The following is a 23,609-nucleotide window of genomic DNA, read 5'->3' on the forward strand; positions in this document are numbered from 1 at the left end:
GGTTAGAAAGAGGGAGAGAGAGACATTAGATGGAAGGATCAGGAGAGAGGGTAGATGGATGGAATGATGGGGAGAGAAAGAGGGAAGACGCTGGATGGAAGGGTAGGGAGAAAGAGGTGACACTGGACGGAAGGATGCAGAAAGAAAGAGGGGAGACTACTGGAAGGATGGGGCGAGAGAGGGGAGACTGGAAGGATGGGGAGAGAAAGAAGAGAGCTGCTGGATGGAAAAGGAGAGTAGTGAAAGACTGGAGAATAAGAGGAAGGGGCATGGGGAGAACAAGGGAGAGAAAAAGATGAAAAGCCATAAGTAGATGAAGGAAATTAAAGAATGGATAGTAAGAATGAATTAAATCAGGACAGAGAGAGAGAGAGAGGCAGAAAAATATTGAAGAAAGCAAAGAAAAAGGAGAGAAAAATGAGAAATGGCCAGGAAACCGTGGCAGAAGAGTTAAGTGAAAACGAAGGAAAGCAGAATCTAGAGACTGGGAGCGACACAATGAGAAAAAGTAAATGGCCATACAAGAAAGGTAAAGAAAATAATTTTATTTTTAATTTAGGATAAAGTAATATGGTACCTGTGTTAATGAAGTTTCAGAGACCAATACTTCCTTAGGTCAGGCGAGGATACCGTAACAGCATTATACTGACCTGAGGCAGGAGGTTTTGGCCTCTGAAAGCTCACTGAAATGGGTGTTAGGCTATTAAATAAATTTTCTGAAATCTGATGCACTGAAAAGCAGCACTTTACCCTGTGTGACAAATGCATCTGATTAGCATGACTAAATTTTGCTGGGGGAGGGGGGTAGAGAGAAAATTTTGTGCCCACCCACTTTGGGTTCAGGCCCATCCAAAATTGGCAGTCTGGCTACGCCACTGGGGCCAATAGGAATAAAATGTGCCCTGCAGTAGATAACTTGAGCTAAGATTTAGTAAGAGACCCCCTTTATTTGGTACAGACAATTTTAAATGTCTTGTTTGTTTTTAGGCCTTGGTTGCAACTATATACAGTTTTCTTTTAGATGTGATGGTTTTATTTTTAAACAAATTCTTATGATTTTTATGCCCCAGAAAGAAGTTTTTTTTTTGGGGGGGGGGGGGGGGGGGGGGGTTAACAATTGAAAGAATTCCACAATAAATCCTGCCTGAAAAGCCTGAATGACAACTTCCTGACATTGAAACTGCTATCATGTCAAATACAGATATTTCATTAGAGACAAATGGTCTTAAGAATGGCTTTTTTCAGACTAATTAGACCTATAGGTTTCAAATTACTTTTCTGGGGGTGTAAATGCTCTGCCAAGGTGGACGGTTATTCACATTGGGATTAGTTGGCACACAAAAGTTCGTTACCCTTAAAGTTTTAACACTATACAATATTTATCAATTATTTCCTACATTTAAAGCCTTTTTTTTAAATTTTAGATTAACTGAAGTATGATGGTGAACAGAAGATTAGCAGCATGGTTTTTATGCCCAAACGAACAAAAAACCTTTTTGTTTTATTCCTGGTTTTTTTTTTTTTAATCTCCTGCAAAGCTATCAGACACACAATTCCCTTCACAAGTTGACAGAAATCAGAAACTTCCCATAAAAGTATGAGCAGGAAATCTAATCCAAGGAAAACAGGAGAACCAGGAGCTACAGCAACAAGATATGTTATATACTACCATCAGGCCAGAAATACTAGATGTTACCAGAACTCAAGAATTTTCTCGTTTTCTCTTCTGCAAATTCTTTTTAATTTAAATGTTTAAATATTTTTTTAAATCAGCATAGCCATCAATCCTCTTATAAAAACAGGCAACACATCAATTTGAAGAACCCACACCATCCTCACTCCTACCCATCTTGCCACTCTGCCCCCCATGCAGATTCTCCCCTACTACAATATCTTTGAAGCCCAACAAAGGATGCCCAATCCAGCTTACATAGAAAGTACACATTCCATAAAAGTCAATATATCATGTACACATTCCATAAAAGTCAATAATATATCATAGACTCTTCCAGTAAATATGCCATCTTCTAACACCTTGAAGGCACATCTAACTGCAGCTATTAGTCCACTTAACATTCTATCATGTCCTAATTCATGCTGTCCAGAAACATTTCTAACTAGAAAACCTTGAGACCGAGTGGTAGCTGCATCTCACTAATTAGCAGAGAGCAACTTCCGGCACCTACTCCAAAACAATTGAACCACAGGGCATTCTAACCAAATGTGCAGTAGAATTCATGGCTGCACACAACTGCATCAACATTGATCTGTTACCTGTGAATAAATTTTTTTCAGTCTCATTGGGGTCAAGTACCAATGGCAGAGTAGTTAAGTCATTTTCCACCAGGTATGCGGATACCAATATTTGCTACGTACTCTGAATCTCTTTTCCCACCTCTTGGTGTCCAGTGTTATACCCAAATCATCCTCCCATCCCAGCAAATGTTTGCCCCAACTCAAACTGGCCACCGGACAAGGGACACCCTCAGAAGCCCTGGATCCAGGAGATGGAGAAAAGCTGTCCACCACCTGCTGGAGACAGAGACATACTAACTGAGAAAGGGGCTGGCCGCTTGCATCACTGCCTTCAGTTTGTTTATCTCTAGCTCCACCTGCTGGTAGACGGACTTAACCCACCAGTTCCTGGATTCATCTGTTGCAGGTGACAAGGAAGTTTGCCTTCCTTCCAATTCCCTCCAATCAATACTCTATAAATTCAGGAGATCAAGCCCCTCTGTCCAGCCCGCCAACCCTCACAATACTTCAAATGGGGTAAGCTCCTGTTATAAATCCACCTGTGCTGGTTACAAAGGTGAAATTAGGTCTTACCTGCTAATTTTCTTTCCTCTAGACCCTCCAGACCGCTCAAGACGCTTGGGTTATGCACGCCTACCAGCAGAGGGAGACTGAGAACACTAAAACTTAAACCAGTATAAGCTAGCAGCCAACCCCCAAGCAGCCAGTAAATCCTTAACAAAGCAGAAAACAAATGAAACCAAGAAACAATTACAACCCCGAAAGGTCAAAGAACCCTGTACTCAGAAACAAAAAACATGAAACACGTGCTTCAACTGATCGAACGCCACAGCGCTACGGTCACTCTCTGAAATGCAGAGGAAATATATGTATAGCAAGACTTGAAATTTAGATACCTTTCAGCCATAGCAACATAGACCATAAGAACACTAGAACTCTGCCAATCATACTCACCACAAAGAAACATGTACACAGCGGGAGGGTTCTTGACCGGTCTGGAGGGTCTAGAGGAAAGAAAATTAGCAGGTAAGACCTAATTTCACCTTCCTCAGCGACCCTCCAGACCGATCAAGATGCTTGGGAAGTACCAAAGCAGTACAACTCCTAAGGGCAGGATCCTTGCATCCCAGAAGTCAACACTGCCGCACCAAAACTGGCATCCTCCCTAGCCTGCACATCCAGTCTATAATGTTTCACAAACGAATGCAACGAGGACCAGACCGCCGCCCTGCAAATATCTTGAGGCGGAACCAGACCTCTCTCCGCCCAGGAAGAAGCTACTCCCCTGGTCGAATGCGCCTTCAGTTGGTCAGGCACTCTACGTCCCTTGATCAAATATGCCGAGGAAACCGCCTCCTTCAACCATCTGGAAATAGTTGCCTTAGAAGCTGCAGCTCCCTTCTTTGGACCGCCATACAACACAAACAACCTATCTAAAGACTGAAACTCCCGAGTCCTGGATAAATAAACCCTCAAGACTCGCCGAACATCCAGCTTGGTTAAACGGCGCTGAGACGCATCTCCCAACTTATCTCCCAGCACTGGCAAAGAAATGTCCTGATTTACATGGAAAGACGACACTACCTTGGGTAAAAACGATGGTAAAGGCTTCAAAGAGACCTTTTCCTTCGAGAAAGCCAGGAAAGGCGCACAACAAGACAAAGCCTGCAACTCCAAAACTCACCGCGCCGAAGTAATAGCTACCAAAAACACCGACTTCAAAGTAAGATCTTTAAGAGTACTCGACCCCGAAGGCTCAAAGGGAGGCCCTACCAAGACTTCCAACACCAAGTTCAAATCCCACGGCGGTACAACCGGCCGCCGAGGAGGACGAATCAGCTTTACAGCACATAAAAACCGAACCACATCTGGGGAAGATGCCAAGGAGACTCCCCGTATCCTTCCCCGAAAACAGGACAGAGCCGCAATCTGCACCTTCAAAGAGGAAAGAGCAAGACCTCTGTCTACACCATCCTGTAAAAACTCTAACACCTCCGGAATGGAAGCGGTCCAAGGTGAACAAGAACGATCGTTACACCAACCTTCAAAGATCCGCCACACCCTAACATAAGCAAAGAACGTGGAACATTTACAGGACTGCAACATAGTATCAATCATCTTAGTTGAAAAACCTTTCTTCTTCAGCCTGTCCCTTTCAAGAGCCAGGCCGTAAGCGAGAACGGAGAAGGGTCTGGCATCACGATCGGACCTTGCACCAACACCACCGACTCTACCAGCGAGAGCAGCCCGCCTATCGCCAGACGTACTAGATCGGCAAACCAAGGCCGACGAGGCCAATTTGGAGCCACAAGAATTACTGTCCCAGCGTAACGCTCTATTCTTTGAACTATCCGTCCTATCAAGGGCCAAGGAGGAAACACGTACCACAGCTGGTGAGGGGGCCACGCGAGCACCAGAGCATCGATCCCCTCGGACCTCGGATCTCGCCGCCGGCTGAAAAACCTGGGTACTTGAGCATTGTCTGATGAGGCCATGAGATCTATCAACGGCAGACCCCACTCCTTCACTAGGCGACGGAACAATGGACGATGTAGCGACCACTCTCCTGGATACAAAGTGAGCCTGCTCAGAAAATCCGCACTGACATTGTCTACTCCAGCTACATGACTTGCCGAGAGACTCTGAAGATGAAGTTCTGCCCAACGCATTAACTCCGCCGTCTCCTCTGACACCTCTCGACTCTTGGTACCCCCCTGATGATTTACGTACGCCACCGCCGTGGCATTGTCGGACAGTACTCAAACTGCCTTGCCTTCGAGAAGATACTGAAGAGACTGCAGTGCCAACCTTATCGCCCGAGTTTCCAACCGATTTATGGACCACAAGGCCTCCTCCTCCAACCAGCGACCCTGAGCTACCTCTCCGAGACAATGCGCCCCCAACCTACTAGACTGGCATCCGTCGTTAGCACCGTCCACTCCGGAGGATCCAAGGGCATGCCTTTTTCCAGATTCGGCGGGTGAAGCCACCATCGCAGGCTGAGACGAACCGGATCCGGCAAGCGCAGTCTTTTCTCCAAGCTCTGAGTCTGAGGAGACCACCGCTCCAACAGTGCCGCCTGCAGCTGCCTCATGTGAGCCCTGGCCCAGGGCACTACCTCTATCGATGCCGCCATGAGTCCCAAAATCTGAAGGTAAGAGTGAGCAGACGAGAGGGAACCGTTTGGCACAAAACTGGTGAATCAATAACTGCATCTTGGCAATTCGAACTGCCAGTAAAAACACCCAGCCCTTCGCCGTATCGAAGCGAACCCCCAGATATTCCAGGGACTGAGTCGGTTCCAGGTGACTCTTGACCAAGTTCACCACCCAGCCAAGCGACTCCAAGAAAGCTACCACCTTCACCGTCGCATCCACACTCTCCTGAAGGGACGGCGCAAATGAGCCAATCGTCGCGATACGGGTGTACCAACACTCCTTGTTTCCTCAAAGCCGCCACCACAACCACCATAACCTTGGAAAAGGTACGAGGCGCCGTAGCCAGACCGAACGGCAGCGCACAGAATTGAAAATGCTGTCCCAGAACCGAAAAACAGAGAAACCGATGATGCGCCGCCCGAATGGGAATATGAAGATAGGCTTCTGACAGATCCAAAGATGTGAGAAACTCCCCCTTCTGCACCGCTACTATGACCGAGCGCAACGTTTCCATGCGAAAGGAGGGAACTTTCAAAGCCTCGTTGACCCTTTTGAGATCTAGAATAGGCTGAGAGGAACCTTCCTTTTTGGGGACCACAAAATAAATCGAATAACAACCTGTTCCCCTTTCTGAAACTGGCACGGTAACGACCGCCCCCAGATCTATCAGCCGACGAAGCGTCTGCCGAATCGCCCTGGCCTTGACCCGAGAGCGTCACGGAGAGGCGAGGAAAAAATCTGGAAGGAAAGTCTCGAATTCTAGCTCGTACCCGTCTCGCACCACCTCGAGTACCCACTGATCTGACGTGATATGGGTCCACCTCTGATAGAATTGACTCAAACGAGCCCCTACCCTTACCAGAGGCTGGACACGCACACCTTCATTGTGAAGCACGCCCGGAGGACAGACCTCCCCCCGGCGCGACTCAGCCTCCTCGCCGACCTCCGCGAAAGGGCTGAGTACGCTGAAAAAAAAATCGAACCAACTTATCCAACTCTTCTCCAAACAGCAAGGTCCCCTTGAAGGGGAGAGAACATAACTTGGACTTAGACGCTGCATCCGCCGTCCAACCACGAAGCCAAAGAGCACGACGAGCTCCAACCGCCAATGCCATATTCTTAGCAGAAGCTCTCAGCAGATCATAACTAGAATCTGCCAAAAAGGAAGAGCCCATCTCTAACCTGGCTAGCTCTTGCACCAAGGAAGCTCTATCTAAGGCCGGGCCATCCAAAAGTCTTTCAGCCCAACGGAAACACGCCCTGGCTACTAGGCCCCCGCACAGAGCGGCCTGAAGTGACAATGCCGAGAGATCAAAATTGCGCCAAATGAAAGACTCTAATCTCCTATCCTGCGGATCTCTGAGAGCAGCCTCCCCCCATCAACCGGAATAGCCGTAGCCTTGGTAACCGCGGTCACCACCGCATCCACTGTCGGCGACTTAAAGGAGTCCTTATCCCCTTGCGGAATAGGGTACAGTCTCACCATAGCTCTGCTCACCCTACAAGGAGAATCTGGGGAGGACCACTCCTGGACGATCATATCTCTGAGATCCGAATTCATGGGAAAAGTACGAGCCGGGCAAACCTTTACCGCTACCTGAACCCTCCGCAGCTAGTACCGGAGGCGAAGAATCAGGCTGTTTAGGCTCCCCACAAAACCTGCATTGAGCTCCTGGCGTGTCTATCCCCCTTCGCGCACAAGAACGGCAGCGCGACGGCTTTCCCGCCGACATCGTGAATTTAAAGCAGTACACCCTAACGTCCCAGCTCTCTCAAAGTTGCTCAAAATCCCGAGGCCTCTCTGCCCAAACAACACAGTCAAGCACTGTCAAGCAGCCAAACACTGTTTCTTTTTCTTTTTACACTCACAACAAAAGTCCAGTTGCTAAGAGCTGACAGGGAATAAGCACTCAAGGTTCCTGCCATAGCAGGAGCCGAGGCAACAGGCAGAAAGTTCAGAAAGAGGATTTCAAAGCTACAAACTGCCAGAAGTTATGGCTCTCAAGGTTCCTGTCACAACAGGAGCCGAGGCACATGGCTGCCTAACCAAAGGCCAGCAGGGGAATAATACAAACTGCCAGAAGTTATGACTCTCAAGGTTCCTGTCACAACAGGAGCCGAGGCACATGACTGCCTAACCAAAGGCCAGCCGGGGAATAAGCCACACACCGGCTAAATTCCACAGAGAAAAGTGAATCCCACTGGACCCGCTTTTCTTGAAGTACTCAACCAAAAATAATTCCAAGTACAGGGTATAGTTAAGAAAATCTAATCCTACCAGACTAGACTGACTGCTCAGGCTGCATGTCTACCCTCTGCTGGAGACTAAGATTTACTGGCTGCTTGGGGGTTGGCTGCTAGCTTATACTGGTTTAAGTTTTAGTGTTCTCAGTCTCCCTCTGCTGGTAGGCGTGCATAACCCAAGCGTCTTGACCGGTCTGGAGGGTCGCTGAGGAAGCATCAGACTTGCAGAAATAAAACAGATTTTGGTGGGGCAAGCTAGATTCTTCCTGCAAAGAGGCAAAAGTCCTAACACCCTCCCCTCCCCCCAGCCTTGTATAACTGTCCCATATGGGTTAACCTCCTCTCCTCCCACTGTTTTAATCTAGGGAGAGATATGCCTGGAGACAAATATAAAAACAAGCACAAGGGGGCCAGCCTAGATACATCCTTACTCTGCAATAATCCCTTCTGTAGTTTCCTCCATACTTTTCTGGTAAGGTACACTCACACGTTTTGACCTCTGGTTTGTTTCCAGCCACCTATCTAAACCCAAAGACTTGCTGCTAGTGGGCAGTGACCTGCAACAGCCTACCTAATCTTTGCCCACTACTTTGAAAGAGGTCTACACTACTCAACTACTGCTCTCAATTGGGCCGCATAATAGTGGCTAACTCTGGTATATTCCCATATTCCCCTCCCTCCAGTTCCTTATCAGAACTTTCCAGGATACACTGGGCAGCCTTCTCTTACAAATATAAGTATGCTACTACTGTAAGTCACAAAAAACTTTCTGAATTGTGCAGGATAGTGAATAATGTAAATAAATATAGGAAAACATTTTCATACTCAAGACATAATAAAATAACATAGTAGATGACGGCAAATCAAGACATACATGCACCATCCAGTCTGCCCAACATATTTATACTTGAGCTGTGCTTGCTATTTTCAAGTAATAGACCATAGAAGTCTGTCCAGCACTGGCTTAATTCCCCACTACTGGATTTTCTGTTTAAGCACAGCTAAGTTGTTTTGATTTTATTCTCTTTCCATTTAGGAATACTTTGTGCTTATCCCATGTGTTCTTGAATTCAGTTACCATTTTCATTTCCACCACTTCCTGTGGGAGGGCATTTCAGGGATCCACTCTCCTTCTCTGTGAAAAAGTACCTCCTACCATTAAATCTAAGTCGACAACCCCCCCCCCCCCCCCCCAATAACCTCAATTCATGTTCTCTAGTTCTTTCACTTACCCGTCTCTGGAAAAGGTTTCTTTGCATATTAATATCTTTCAAATAGTTAAACGTCTGTATCATATCCTTATCCTGTCTTTTCTCTACGATATACATATTTAGAACCTCAAGTCTCTTCTGGTATGTCTTTTGGTGCAAACCCCATATCATTTTTGTCGCTTTTCTCTGAACCTTCAAATCTTTTCATGTCCTTAGTCAGATATAGCATGTGGGATCCCTTAGAAAAGGAAGAGTTAGTGGTTACTTAGGATGGGCAGACTGGATGGGCCTTTTGGCCCTTATCTGCCATCATGTTTCTGTTTCTAAATGGGGCCTCACCAATGACTTGTACGGAGGCATCAACACATTCAGTTTGATCTTCAGCACAGACAACAGAAGAGTTTGGCAAATATAAAGAAATTTAGGTAAAAGCATCATCTTGAATGCCACAATATAAAAGGAGATAAGTCTGCAGATAAAAAGTACAGAAGGGTATGAAACTTAACTGTTTCCTTTTCCCACTTAACATTTTACTTGGGCAACAAGTACAAAATGTCAGACCAATAAAGCTTTTGTTAATCTTTGCAGGCAAAACTAGAGAGAGAAAGAGAAGCAGCATAAGGAGACAGGCTGAAAGAGATGGTGGGATGCTGACCCAGTGGCTTACGTCTTGAATTCTGCAGTTTCATTCCTGTATATTAGAGTCCCCTCAGTGCTGCCTCTCACTATTCCTTACCTGTAGTAGCTGAGAACGGGGTTGTGCTGCAGGTTACAGCAGCTTGCGTCTGAGGGCCTGTAGCCACTACAGTGGTAGGCGTGGTTGCTTTAGGCAGAATGGTGGTGGGAGTGGTCCCAGCACTATACACCAGACTCTGCCCATTACCAAGAGGTTGATGCTGCGTGGTGACAGAAAGGGTGCTGGCTCCTGGGGTACCCCCAGGCGGGTAGATAGCAGTGATAACCTGGCCACTGCAGGTAGGGGCAAGCTGGGGGCTGGAAATTGGTGATACTCCAACATGTCCTGGTGCCAGCAGAGGAGTCTGACCTGAAAGAAAAGCATGTAAGGTAAAGTACAGATCATCAAACCAGCGCTTCACATATGCCCTATCCTCGAATCCTAGTTCATCTTCTGGTCTGATTCTGTGAAGCCCTCTGCCCCCCACCCCCCAAAAATCTGCTAACTTGTCAACATTCTAACTCTATAATGTTCCATGATCAACCTTGTACGGCCCCTCATGTCAGACCCCGAATCATCTGATCTGATCCCACAAGGTCACTTATTCTGGCCCGTGACATAACATACCACCTATTTCAGTCTTTCATCTGATCCCACACTACCCTCCACTTATATCTGACTGCGCAACTCCCTACCGCTGTCCTGATGTACAAGTCCCACACTCACCTGCCAAAAGCGGCTGCACAATGGCCTGTCCATTGGCCGTGAACCCTAGAGCCATGGATGCAGGACCCAATGTGGATTGCACATATGTTGCAGTTGTGCCAGGAGCACCAGCTGGTGCATGGGAAGTGCTGGATGCCAGGGGGAGAGCATGACCTGCAGAAGATGGTACATAGGTGATCCTGAGAGAGACAAGAATGAAGGAAAAAAGGAGAACAATTAATGCTGGTTCATGAAAGTATGGAATGAGCACAGAGGATCTCTGAGGGAGAGGAAGGGACTGCAGAGCACTGTAGTTGGTGTGGATGGGCAGACTGGATAGGCTGTTATCTGCTGTCAATTTCTCTGTTTCTAATACAATAGAAGATAACAAGGAAGTCCAATATTGATATTTGTACTACTGCAAGAGAACGGCTACAGGACGTAAATACATCCCAACAGGAAGAAGTTAGCTCAAGTGAATCTTTACCTGGTAGATGAAGGCAGGATGACTTTCTGTGGCTGTGTAGTGGTAGCCATCATTGTTGCTGTTGCTACAGTTACAGGCACTGTGCTCTGGAGGGCAGGGCTTGCAGGAGGTACCAGGGCACTCTGAGAAGTAGCCTGTGTGTGGACTACTGGCATCGGTGTGATCTGAATAATCTGTAGAACAGCACCAAGTTTAGAAAGTGGAATCATCATATTGATTTACCTATAATGTTCTCTGATGAGAGCCATGTAAGAAGCCACATAGGTCATATGACTGTTGCCTAACAGCTCATAGGATTTTTCAAGAGCAGGGGTCACCAATCTGGTCCTGAAGAACCACAAACTAGTCTAGTGTTCAGGACTATAGTGTTCAGGTATATCTGCAAACAACACAAGCAATGCCTGCAAATAATTGTATGAATATTCATCATAAAAATCCCCCAAATCAAGCAAAAATTAGTCTGCTTTAGTCCTACCAGACCAGTCCAGAACCTGTGGATTTATAGCCATCAACCAGCAGATGGAGATAGAGAACAAAGACTTCTGCACCCTGGCCTACATAGGCACTGTGCAGTTACGGATCTTCAGTATTTTGAATGACCAAACAATGGAGACCAGGATTACAGAACTACAACTTCTTGAAATTCAACAGAATTGAAAAATAGAACACACAGTTTGAAAAACCTCCAGCACAGGAGAAGGAAATTGAATTCTGCCTCTTGGCTAGTTTGCAAACCACATAGCAATCGAGTAGGACTCTAGACTGGTCTGATAGGACTAAAGGAAATAAAATTATTAGCTAAGATCTAATTTCTCCTTCCCTGACATCCATACTAGACCAATCCAGGACCCGTGGGATGAATCAAAGCGATCCTCAAGGTGGGGGGAAGCAGAAATCCCTGCCTTAAGAACTATCATGCTAAATGAGGCTTCAGCTCTTACCCCTACATTTAATCTGTAATGGTTCGCATAAGTATGCTAAGACGACTAGGCAGCTGCCCTGCCAATCTCAGTTGAATCCACTGCCTGTGAGTTGGCCCAGGATTCTAAGACACCCCTGGCAGAATTAGCTCATATTCCTACCAGAATTTGCTTTCCTTGTAATTCGTAAGACGAGGAAATCAGTTATTAAATCCATCTAGAAATTACAGCCTTAGAAGCTGCCTCACCTTTTTTGGACCACCAAACAAGACCAATAACCTGTCTCACTTTCAGAATTCATTAGTCACTTCCAGATACCCGAGGAGGACTCTGCACACATCTAACAAATTGAATAGTTTAAATTCCTTATCAAAGTCCTTTTTAAGAAAAAATAAAGCATCCTGATTCAAATCAAAAGACAACACAACTTTAGGAACAAAGAAGGAAATACAGCCATGCAATAAGACAAAAAGAAAGGTCCCCCATTACCAGAGACCCTTGCAGAAGATGATCCTTCCCTGAGAAAATCTTAAAAGATGATAAATCTTCAGATGAAGTAGATCAGCAAACCATGTATTCTTGGCCAATCCGGAGCTACAAGGATGACCATCCAATATTCTCAGCAATCTTACGTAATATTGTACTAAGGATTAGTAGCGGAAGAAAAATGTACAACAGTTGGTTTGGATGCCAGGGTTGACTCAACACATCTAGACCCTTGGAAAATAATTCTTTCTTCCAAATGAAAAAAACATGGAACCTCCACCTTGGCTCTTGTCACCCTGAGATCAATGACTGGAAGGCCCCACCTGTCTGTTATGCAATGCAATGCCTCCATCAATAGTTCCCATTCTCCCAGATCCACCTGAACATTCTGGTCCCTGAAATATTAGCTACAGAGAGCATCTTTAAGTTCTTTTCCATCCAAGTAAACAGCAAGGTCACTTCCTTGGACACTGCCACATTCTTGGTGCCTTCCTTCTTGTTAATGTAAACCATAACTGTGGCATTGTTGTACAAAACTGACTGCTTTCCCCTGTAACAGGACAAATTTGGAAAGAGCTAGGCAAACTGCTCTGAGCTCCAGTCAATTGATGGACCACGACTGCTCTTGATCTGGTCCCAACAATGAGTTCACCTTCCATATAGTCTACTTTAATTATTACCACTATACATGAGGGAGTTTGAAGGTTACCCCCATAACAGACTTCAAGATTTGAACCACCAAGCCATGATCATGCAAGCTTGGGCTACCCACATGAGAAGATAGTCAAGTCTCAAGGAGATCATCAACCACAACCACTAAGCACAACTAAAGCTGTTCCTACAGAGAACCACGGGTCTAGATTCAGTGCTGAAATCTCAGAATGAGAGTCCAGTCCTCCACCTCTAGGCACTGGCATTTAGAGGGGACATTAGCGCTCAAAGCAGCTGCGGATCATGGAAGGGTATGACACCCCCCCCCCCCCATCATGAAACACCTAGCCACTCACACAGGATTAACCCTGCGACTACTCAGAGGGTCTATCCCCAGCACAGCTCAGGTCTGCCTACACCTGTGCATGTGCTCTACACTAGCACCCTCCTCCCACCGACTGGGTCCCAACCGCCTCTGGGCAAGCCTCCTGTTCTCAAGGTATTCCTCGGTGATTTCTAGAACACTGGGGCCACACTCCCAGTGATCCCACATTTCCTAGAAAGAACCCACAGACCCAAAAACACAAACCACCAGGTTTTTTTGTCAGTTCACACAAGCTGAGACAATGAACTAAAGAAGGTTTATTGTCATACAAATCTTGAATATTCAACCATATAAACAGGTGGAAAAGAATAGGCAATAACAGATAACTGAATATGGATCAAATATAAAACTATCTAAGCATTTATCTACTACCTAAACAGTAACTGGGGAGTTCAGGAACAAGATATAGCTGCTCACAGGATATGAAGTCTAACTGTTCACAGGGACTCAAGAAGCTTTTGGCGGGAAAAGAAACTGACAGTTCTGTAACATTACAAACAAATGACAGTCACCACCTGCTGGCCAAACAAAGGAAATGCACATCATAAACAATAGCTCTAAAATTTTCAAGCAGGAAAATTCGCTGTTTAGTCACACCCCAACAGTGCTTAAGCGAAAAAGCTTTATGAAGCAGTAAAATCAATTCAGGAGAAAACAGAACCTCTTCTCAAAGAGGTTCCTCTAAGGAAACGGGCAAAATGGTTTTATGATGTACTTACAGGGCGCCCAAAAGCCATTATTAAGATGATCTTAGGAAAATTCACTGCTTGTCTCTAGAATAAATAGCACAAAATCTGTTTTACTCTTTTGGGATCTTGCCAGGTACTTGTGACCTGGATTGGCCACTGTTGGAAACGGGATTGATGGACCTTCGGTTTGTCCCAGTATGGCAACACTTATGTTCAATGGCTGACCACAGTGAGTCCAGAATGACCTCCAAAAGTCTAGCCAAAGGAGGGATTTTAATTTCCCCTCAAGATCCCCCCGGCATCTTCAGAAGCCAAAGCACATTTTCAAAGCACTTAGCCTTCCAAAGTTCCATAGAAATCTATGGAACTTTGGAAGGCTAAGTGCTTTGAAAATATGCCTCACATTGTCAACTCTGCTCCGGCTAAAGTTGGAAATTCTTCTGGGACAGCGCTAAACACCATCTGTCTTGCAGAGGCTATATGTGGTGTTTCTCCTGTCAGCTGCAGATGTGGTGTAAGGCTGCTCCAGGGAGCCAGATGTGTGCCCGGGTTGACTGGACTGAGCAAAACTTTACTCCCTAGCTTGGGGTTCTTCCCCTTGCCCCAAGCAGCAGGCATGCCCAAAACAAGTATAAGCTGTGCAAAGAATAAAATTTCCATCTGCTGTAAATCAAGAGGTGGAAGGTGGGCAAGAGGGAACCCTCACCTTCCCACGTCTTTTAGGCACGGTCAATAGTGGCAGAGGGAGATGCACAGGAGTCTTGCTCAGATGCCATCATGTCTCCACCCCCCCTCCCCGCTTCCCCCCACGTCTTTATTCTATGTCTCCATCTACTGCTTGACAGCCACAAAACCACAGGTCCTGGACTGGTCTGGTATAATTTATTTATTTAATTATTTTATTTTTCTTACATTTGTACCCCGCGCTTTCCCACTCATAGCAGGTTCAATGCAGCTTACATATTATATACAGGTACTTATTTGTACCTGTGGCAATGGAGGGTTAAGTGACTTGCCCAGAGTCACAAGGAGCTGCCTGTGCCTGCAGTGGGAATCGAACCCAGTTCCCCGGGACCAAAGTCCACCACTCTAACCACTAGGCCACTCCTCCACTCAATGTTAAGGAAAACTTGTTTGTAGCCCTCCTGGCCCGGAACTGTAGACCCCTATTCAAGAACTCTCTCAGAAAGTTTGAGGTTGGGATGGAGACTACCCATGCACCGCTAACTCTGCTACTGTACAGTTTATTGTTTAACAACCATGAGACCTGAAAATGTGTAAGGACAACCTGCAACAGGAATGCAGGAAGGCTGGATGGTTCACTGTACTGCTGTGAGAGAGCACCAATTACAGGTAAGCAAATTTGTTCTCTCATACCACAAACAGCTGCAATAAGCCACTCAAATAACTCTAGGCTGTCTTCAAACAATACCATGGGCATCAATAACAATCAAGCACATTCCAATATATTTCTGATTGAGAAGAACCTAGTTTATCACCTCCCCCCCACCCTGTTTTTAAGAATTCAAGATGGAACACGATCACAGAAAAGACAACCCAGAAATCAACAAAAATGGATTCTGGGAAGGAAGAACAATATGCGCTCTACTCTGCAAATGGGCCTTGTAGAAAGGTACTCTGAATGGTCCAATAATGGCAACTAAGTTTTAATGCTAAAATGAAAGCTTGTGCACTTGGGTTACAAGAATCCAAGGGAACGGGGCACAGTATAGGGGGTGAAGTGCTTCTGTGTATGAAAGAAGAGCTGGACTTGGGGGTGATTTTGTCTGATGACCTCAAGGTGGCCACACAGGTAGAAAAGGCGACTATCAAAGCCACAAGGATGCTTGGGTGCAAAATGAGAGGGATGACCAGCAGGAAAAAGAGAGGTGATAGTTCCCTTGCATAAATCTCTTGTGAAACCCCATTTGGAGTACTGCATGCAATCCTTGAGATCGCACCTATGGAAAGATATAAACAGGATGCAGTCAGTCCACAAGGCAGCTACACAACTGGTAAGCGGTCTCTGCCATAAAACGTACAGGGACAGGCTTATGAACTGTAACATGCCGGACGTCGATTGGGGCTTCCCTGCTGAGCGGTCACCTAGAAGCAAAGATATCTTGGATTCTCTACAGGTAGAATTGTTTCAGCAGTGAGTAAAGGAACCTACGCGGGTTGGAGCTATCCTAGACCTGGTGGTCACAAACTGGGAGAATGTTTCTGATGTTACAGTAGGAGATCATCTGGCATCTAGCGATCATCAAATGGTGTGGTTCAATATTAAGACAAAGGAGGAGAGGGCTTATTTGAGATTGAAGGTCCCAGATTTCAAAAGAACTAACTTTGCCGAGATGGGGGAATTTCTTAAGAAAGAGTTAGTTGAATGGGTACAGCTGAAGGAAGTAGAGCAGTAGGCGAAACTGAAAGGATCTATTTAAAAGACGACAAACATTTATGTTAGAAAATTACATAATAGTAACAGGAAAAGAAGACCACTGTGGTTCACGAACATAGTAGTTAAGGTAAGGAAAAGAAGGCTACACTTCATACATTACAAGATGACTCCGAAAGAGGAAGACAGGCAAAAAGACGAGGAAAAGCTAAGAGAAGCTGGAAAAGCTGTCAGGAATGCAGATGCAAATGGAAGAAAAGATGCCGATATAGCAAAATTAGGGGACAAGATGTTTTTCAGATGTATAAGCGACAGGAGGAAGTGCCACAATAGCACTGTGAGACTCAAAGCTGAGGAGGAGGTATATGTAGAAGCTAAGGATAAAGCTGAAGTGCTTAACAATTATTTCTGTTCTGTGTTCACGGATGAAAGGCCGGGGGTAGGACAGCAGAAAACAAATGCAAATGGGGATGGATGTATGGAAGACCAGGACCGATTCTCAGAAGATTGTGTTCATGAGGAGCTAGCTAAACTAAAAGCAGACAAAGCGATGGGGCATGATGAGATACATCCAAGGGTGCTCAAGGAACTTGTAGAGGTTTTGGCAGCTCCACTGTTTGACATTTTCAATGTTTCCTTTGAGCCTGGCGTGGTCCCAGAGGACTGGAGAAGGGCGGATGCTGTTCCTCTGCACAACAGCGGAAGGAGGAAGTTAGAAATTACAGACTTGTTAGTCTGACCCTCAGTTGTGAGCAAACTTATGGAAATGCTTCTAAAGTGGAGGATTGTGAGGTTTGACTGCAAAACCCAAGGCAGCATGGCTTCACTAGAGGCAAGTCGTGTCAGCTGAATCTGATTGATTTCTTTGACTGGATGACCAAACAGTTGGACTTGGGAAGCACACTAGATGTGGTGTACTTGGATTTTAGCAAAGCCTTTGACAAGGTTCCGCACAGGCGACTGATAAAAAAAATGAGTGCCCTTGGTATGGAACCTAAAGTGACTGACTGAGTTAAAAACTGGTTAAATGAAAGGAGACAGAGGGTAGTGGTAAATGGAGCTTGCTCTGAGGAAAGGGATGTTACCAGTGGTGTACTGCAGGAGTCGGTCCTCGAGCCAGCTCTCTTTTAAACTCTTTGTGAGTGACATTGTGGAAGGGCTGTCTGGTAATGTTTGTCTCTTTGCGGATGATACCAAACTCTGTAATAGAGTGGACACCCCGGAGGATGTGGAAAGCATGAGGAAGGATCTAGTGAAGCTTGGTCCAATAATTGGCAGCTAAGATTTAATGGTCCGATAATTGGCAACTAAGATTTAATGCTAAGAAATGTAGGGTCATCCACTTGGGTTATAAGAATCCAGGTGAACGGTACAATATAGGGGGTGAAGTGCTTCTGTGTAGCTTCTGTGTACAAAAGAAGAGCAGGAATTGGGGGTACTGGTCCAATGGCCTTAAGGACTCCAAACAGGTAGAAAAAGCAACAGTCAATGCCAGAAGGATGCTTGGCTGCATAAGGAGAGGGATGACCAGCAGGAAAAAAAAGAGCTGATAGTGCCCTTGTATAAGTCTCTGGTGAGGCCCCATTTAAGAGTACTGTGTGCAATTATGGAGACCGTACCTACAGAAGGATCTAAACAAGATGGAGCTGGTCCAGAGGGCAGCTACGAAATGGGTAAGTGGTCTCAATCATAAAACATATAGGGACAGGCTTAGAGATCTCAACATGCATATGCTAGAAGAAAGAAGAGAGAAAGGGGCTATGATAGAGACGTTTAAATACCTCAGTGGCATTAATGTACAGGAAGTGAGTCTTTTTCAAATGAAGGAAAACAATGGAATGAGCGGGCACAAAATGAAGTTAAGAGGAAATAGTCTTAGGAAGAATCTAAGAAAATACTCTTTCACAGAAAGGGTGCTGGATGCGTGGAATGGCCTCCCGGTGGAGGTCATGGAGACGGGGAGACTGTGTCAGAGTTTAAGAAAGCATGAGATAGGCATGTGGGTTCCCTTAGGAAAGAAAGTGTTGGTGGTTACCAAGGATGGACAGACTGGATGGGCCTTTTGGCCCTTATCTGCTGTCATATTTCTATTATAATCTATGAGACCAAGAAAAAAAGCACTTGTTTTTGCTTGGCAAGAATAAAGCTCACCAGGGAATGAACCCAAGTTCCCCCCAAGGACAAACCCTAGTGGTCTAGCAGTGGCCCCCCCCAACCCCCTCCTACCTTATAGAAAGGATGAAGGACCAGGACTTCATCTTCCTGCTGGGCACCTCCTCAAAATGGCGATGCACTGGGTGGGCCTTATGTGGTTAAGCTATGCCAAGTGCATCCCAGGATGCACCGAAAAGGCAAAGGCACCACCATTTTGAGGAGGCGCCCAGCAGGAGGAGGAAGTCCTAGTCCCTCCTCCTTTCTTCAAGGTAGAAGGGGGTTGAGGGGCCACCACTAGATCACCTGGGTCTGACCTCGGGGGGGGGGGGGGGGGGGGGTTGTCAGAGTCTTGGCCAGGGGTCCCACTGGACCATCAGGTTATTTATTTTCAGGGAGGGGTTACGTCTTTGAGGGGTGGGGGGTCTGGGATCCACCGCACCACCAGGCCCTCAAGTCTTTGGGGAGGGGGGGGGCTGATTCCCGATCCTACCCGTTCTCTCCATTCCTCTCCAATACCTTGGCAAACCCTAATGCCAGCTCTGAGCTGGCATAGGGTTTGCTGTGGGAGGAATGCCCTTCTTTGGCGCAGTGCCCACTGAGCATTGGGAAGGAATAGGGAATTATCTCATCAGCATACATTTGCATACTTGATGTCCCTCGGCATTCTCGCTATTCCCTGCGGTGGGGACCTTCGATCGTGGTGCACTGGCAAACGCGGGCACTAGTCCGGCACTAATGGCCTGACTGAGTTTGTGTGTCAGAGAAAAGTCAGGCTCTGTGGTGCAGGACAGATAGTGAGAAAAAAAAACATAAAATAAACTGAAAAGAGCACAGCAGAGATAGTACAGAGACAGGCAGGGAACATACTAATTGAACTAGTGTGTGTGAGTCACTTCCACTTGTAAAAGTCTGGCATACTCTATGGGACCATACAGACTGAATAGTGACTGGCTCTGCTGCAGTATCCACTGATTAATGGTATGATGTGTGAACTGTGTTGTATATTAACAGTAAAATCCATGCATATTAAGCAGTATATAGAAAGAATTTCTCTTTCACTGAATCATTTTCATGCTTGCTAGAGATCTCACCTTGAGCATTTTATGATTGTCTTTCATTTCTTTTTTTCCCCCAAAACAACCTTATAATAAATGTTAATGTATTTTTATTAGACACCACCTAGTTATAATCCATGTAGGAGATGTATCAAATTTGATTAAACTAGGCGAAGCAGAAAAAAAGACAGTTGATCCTCCAAAGAGAAAAAGGGTCAACAACAGAATTACTACTGATAATCAGAGTTTTGGATCTTAGCACCCATATAGTCTAGCAGCCTAGATAGATAGGTAGATAAATAAATACATTTTATCTTGGTGGGGGCAGCAGTTGCTGAAGATGCAGGCTCCAGTGAAAATTTGAAACGTCAGTTCTTTGCTCTCATCTTAGCACAATATTCATGAGGACATTTTGCACTGTTCAATCCCCCCCCCTCCCCAGAGACTGCATGGCTGCACATTAAGTTATGTCCTCTTCCTCTGATGGCCTATGCCCGACTATTCATTTGAATCACGCTGGTGTCTGTACATCCGTGCAATTCAAATGAACAGTTGGGCCTAGACTGGCAGAGGAAGACATGACCTGGCATGTAGCTGCATACCTTCTACTCTTCGTGTTATGTGATTGGGAAAGGGAGGAGGAGAAGCAACGAGCAAACAAAGCTCAAGTGAACAAGTAGCACAGAAGGGGTGAGGGTCACTGGAGGGATGGGTGTCAGAAGGAAGAGGGAGAGCAAGGCTAAGTATCTGCTATGGGGATAGGGGAAGGGTGGCAGAGTAAGGCTGAGTGTAAGCACCACGGGAATGGAGGTGGTGGTGGCAGGACAAGGTTGAGTGTATGTGCTATAGAGATGGGGGGTGTGGTGGTAGAAAAAGGTTGAGTAAGGCTGAATGTGTGTGTGCACCTTGGGAATTGGGAGGGGAGGCGGGGGCAGAGCATGTGTGCCATGGGGATGGGGCAGTACACCAAGGTTGAGTGTGTGTGAACCGTGGGGATGGAAGGGGGAGGTGGCAGAGCAAGATACAGTGAGTGCATGTATACCATGGGGATGGAAAGGGGAGGGGGACAGAGCAATCTGAGATTATACCACTGATGTGTAGGAATCAATCACGAGACTACAACTCCAGGTCACAGTTGCCATTTTGAACCCAAAGTGGGCACGGGCAGGAGTCACTCCTATCCCAGACCACTGGGCATCCTTAAGGTAGGTGCAGAGAGTCTTCAGGAGCACGGATGCTCTTGAGGGGGAAGGAATTAGCCAAAAAAATAAAAATAAAAACTCACCCCATCACACCAATTAGTGGAATATCACCACTATTTGGTTAACTGCCTGGAAAGTGCTGTGGCACTCACATGGGCTATTCAGTAGCTGTATCCAGGCAGCAATCAAAAATGCATTATTAAACCTCAGCAACACATGTACATTGGCACACTGTTCATCCACAAACACTTGCAATCTGCTGTACATTGCCCAGGTTCGGTTACAGAATACTAGCATAACCCAGCATTGGGACATCTAACATTTAGGCCTGGTGTAACTGAGCATGCCTAAATGCAAGGGTGCATGCAACTTATAGTACTCTACGTACTGGGAGGCAAGCCCATGGTACACCTCCCTGTAACACTTATAGAATAGAGTGCTTAGAGCGCTTACATGCTAATTTGTCATTTACACATGCAAAGAGACATGTATCCCTGAGTGCCTTGTTACAGAATTGCCCTTCACATGTCCGCATTTCCAAAAGTGAATAGGCAGAGCATGAGCAAGACAGGCGCTTCTGCACATACTTTCTAAAACAAGGGCACGTGTGTCTATTCTTTCTGTCACATAGAGGCACACATTACACTGCCTCAAAACAGATGTTAACTGCATGGGCCTAGGGGGCTTTTCGAAAGCAACTGAAAACATGGACTTTTAAAGATTATCACGTTAATAATGTAAGGAGGGGGAGGATGGGTGTGTTGGTTTGGGGGTGTTTTTTTATTAGGATGTAGCTCACACCTGTTGTGTTACACTCAAGTGTGCTAGGTATTTCCTGTCCCTGGAAGGCTCACAATCTAAATTTGTACCCGGGGCAATGGAGGATTAAGCAACTTGCACAAGATCAAAAGGAGCAACAGTGGTATTTGAACTGGACACAAGCCCGGTCATTCTGTCCTTGCAAAGTATTACTTATACTAGGCTTGACATTGAGTTTAATCCAAAGTATAGAACATCACTATGAGAAGATTCAGAACTCTTGAACCAAAATCTTCTTTAAATGCAGTAATCAAACAAGGAAAAATAACATACAGTTCAGACATGCTGGACAAGAGTTTTTGCCTTGCAAACTAGGAGTCTGATCTCAACCAGCTCCATCTTGCAAAAGAAGCTAAGATATTTTCAGCCACATGATTAATAACACTGTTTATACTTTTATACTGGTGATCAATATAAAGTAGTTTCCCGAGCGCATATACCACCAAGAAGGGCCTTCCACATGGGATTGTCACCAGAAGGGGCTTGCCCAAAGTGTGGGGCTGAGGGAGCTGATCTGGGCCACGTTCTGGAAATGCCCAATAATCCGGAATGTTTGGACTAATTTGTTACAGTGGATATCAATGATTTGACAAACATCGTGGAGACCTGAGCCGGAGCTCTTATTTGGAAAGTTACACATTAGATCCCCTATACCGCTAGGCCTGCGGGAGTTTGCACTCAGGACCATTATAGTGGCTAAAGTCCATTTTGTCTGCATGGTTGTCCTCTGGAGGCCCCACGGCCCACTGTTGCGGGAAGGAATGCTAGAACTAATGCGTTTTGAATGACTAGAGACAAATAACTTACCCCCCTGTCAAAAAACGGAAATTTAAACAGAGATGGACACCGTTTTGGGACAGCTTGACTCCTACAGCAAGAAGCTACATGTGAATTTTCAGCTGCTAATAATATGATCTGGATGGATGTTACTGAGGAGTAGTGAGGGTGGAAAAAGAGGGGGGAAGGGGGGAGGGGTTAAATCATAGAACTATGAAGTCTTATTGAAACTGAAATATTGTGTTGTAATACTAACCCATATGATGTTTATTGAGTTTGTTCATTATATTCTTTTATTTTTGTCCTTGTAGTCTTCAATAAAAATCACTGAAACATACTTTTATACTGGTGAAATCTTGATTGAGTCACAGTAGCTTGAAGTGGTTATACAACAGAATTCAGCATAGGCAATTTCAGTTCACAAAAGAAATATGCTGCAGACTAATTTTCCAGACGTAATGGAGAGAGAAGAGGGGGGTGAGGGAAACTAGCCTAGCATAACCAAAGAACAAGGCAAGCCAATAGAAAGAGTCCCAAAACACACATGGAACTGGGCAAGTGCTCTAAAAGTGCCTATTACAGGGAACTACAGGATTACAGGGATTTGTAGGTCACGGGCACAACCCAATTCCCTGCCGCCATGAAAATGGGAGGGGGGGGGGGCAGAACACTGGTGCTCTAACCACTAGGCTATTCCTCCACTCCCTTATATCATAACCCACTCTGTACAACCACATGGACAAAGGTTGAAGGCTTTAAAAGCCAGTACTAAATTAAATTATTTTCCTTGAAGCAGTTTTATAAAGGCACAAAAAGCGAAGATACTTACCTGTAGCAGGTATTCTCTGAGGACAGCAGGCTGATTGTTCTCACATGTGGGTCGATGTCTGCGTCAGCCCAGGAAGCGGCAAATTTTGCAAGCAAAAAACACTAAAGTTTTGCCAGAGTCTTCTGGCCTGTCGCGCAAGCGTGCCCCTTCAGTTAAATCAAAAAGCATACAAATAGACAAATAACTCCAAAGGGGAGGTGGGTGGGTTTGTGAGAACAATCAGCCTGCTGTCCTCGGAGAATACCTGCTACAGGTAAGTATCTTCGCTTTCTCCGAGGACAAGCAGGCTGCTTGTTCTCACATGTGGGGTATCCCTAGCATCCAGGCTCACTCAAAACAAATTGGGCCTAGCAACGGCGAGGACATACCATAGATTAACCTGAAACTATATACAACTAGCCAAGAGTGCAGCCTGGACCAGAATAAAAACAGGCCTAGAGGGGTGGAGTTGGATTCTAAACCCCGAACAGATTCTGCAGCACTGACTGCCCAAACCGACTGTCGCGTCAG

At 45.7% G+C, this 23,609-nt stretch overlaps 1 protein-coding gene across 1 annotated transcript in view; it reads right to left on the bottom strand.

Moving 5' to 3' along the window:
- CIC (capicua transcriptional repressor) overlaps positions 1-23,609 on the bottom strand; it is a 326,490-nt gene that overhangs the window by 49,328 nt on the left and 253,553 nt on the right. Inside the window, exons 13-15 of the mRNA XM_030212241.1 lie at positions 10,738-10,910; positions 10,272-10,450; positions 9,606-9,914 (exon numbers count right to left, since the gene is read on the bottom strand). Of these exons, the coding sequence (XP_030068101.1) occupies positions 9,606-9,914; positions 10,272-10,450; positions 10,738-10,910 (661 nt within the window). The remainder of the gene's footprint in view (positions 1-9,605; positions 9,915-10,271; positions 10,451-10,737; positions 10,911-23,609) is intronic.

This window comes from Microcaecilia unicolor, chromosome 8, assembly GCF_901765095.1.
Source record: "Microcaecilia unicolor chromosome 8, aMicUni1.1, whole genome shotgun sequence".
NCBI classification, from domain to species: Eukaryota; Metazoa; Chordata; class Amphibia; order Gymnophiona; family Siphonopidae; genus Microcaecilia; species Microcaecilia unicolor.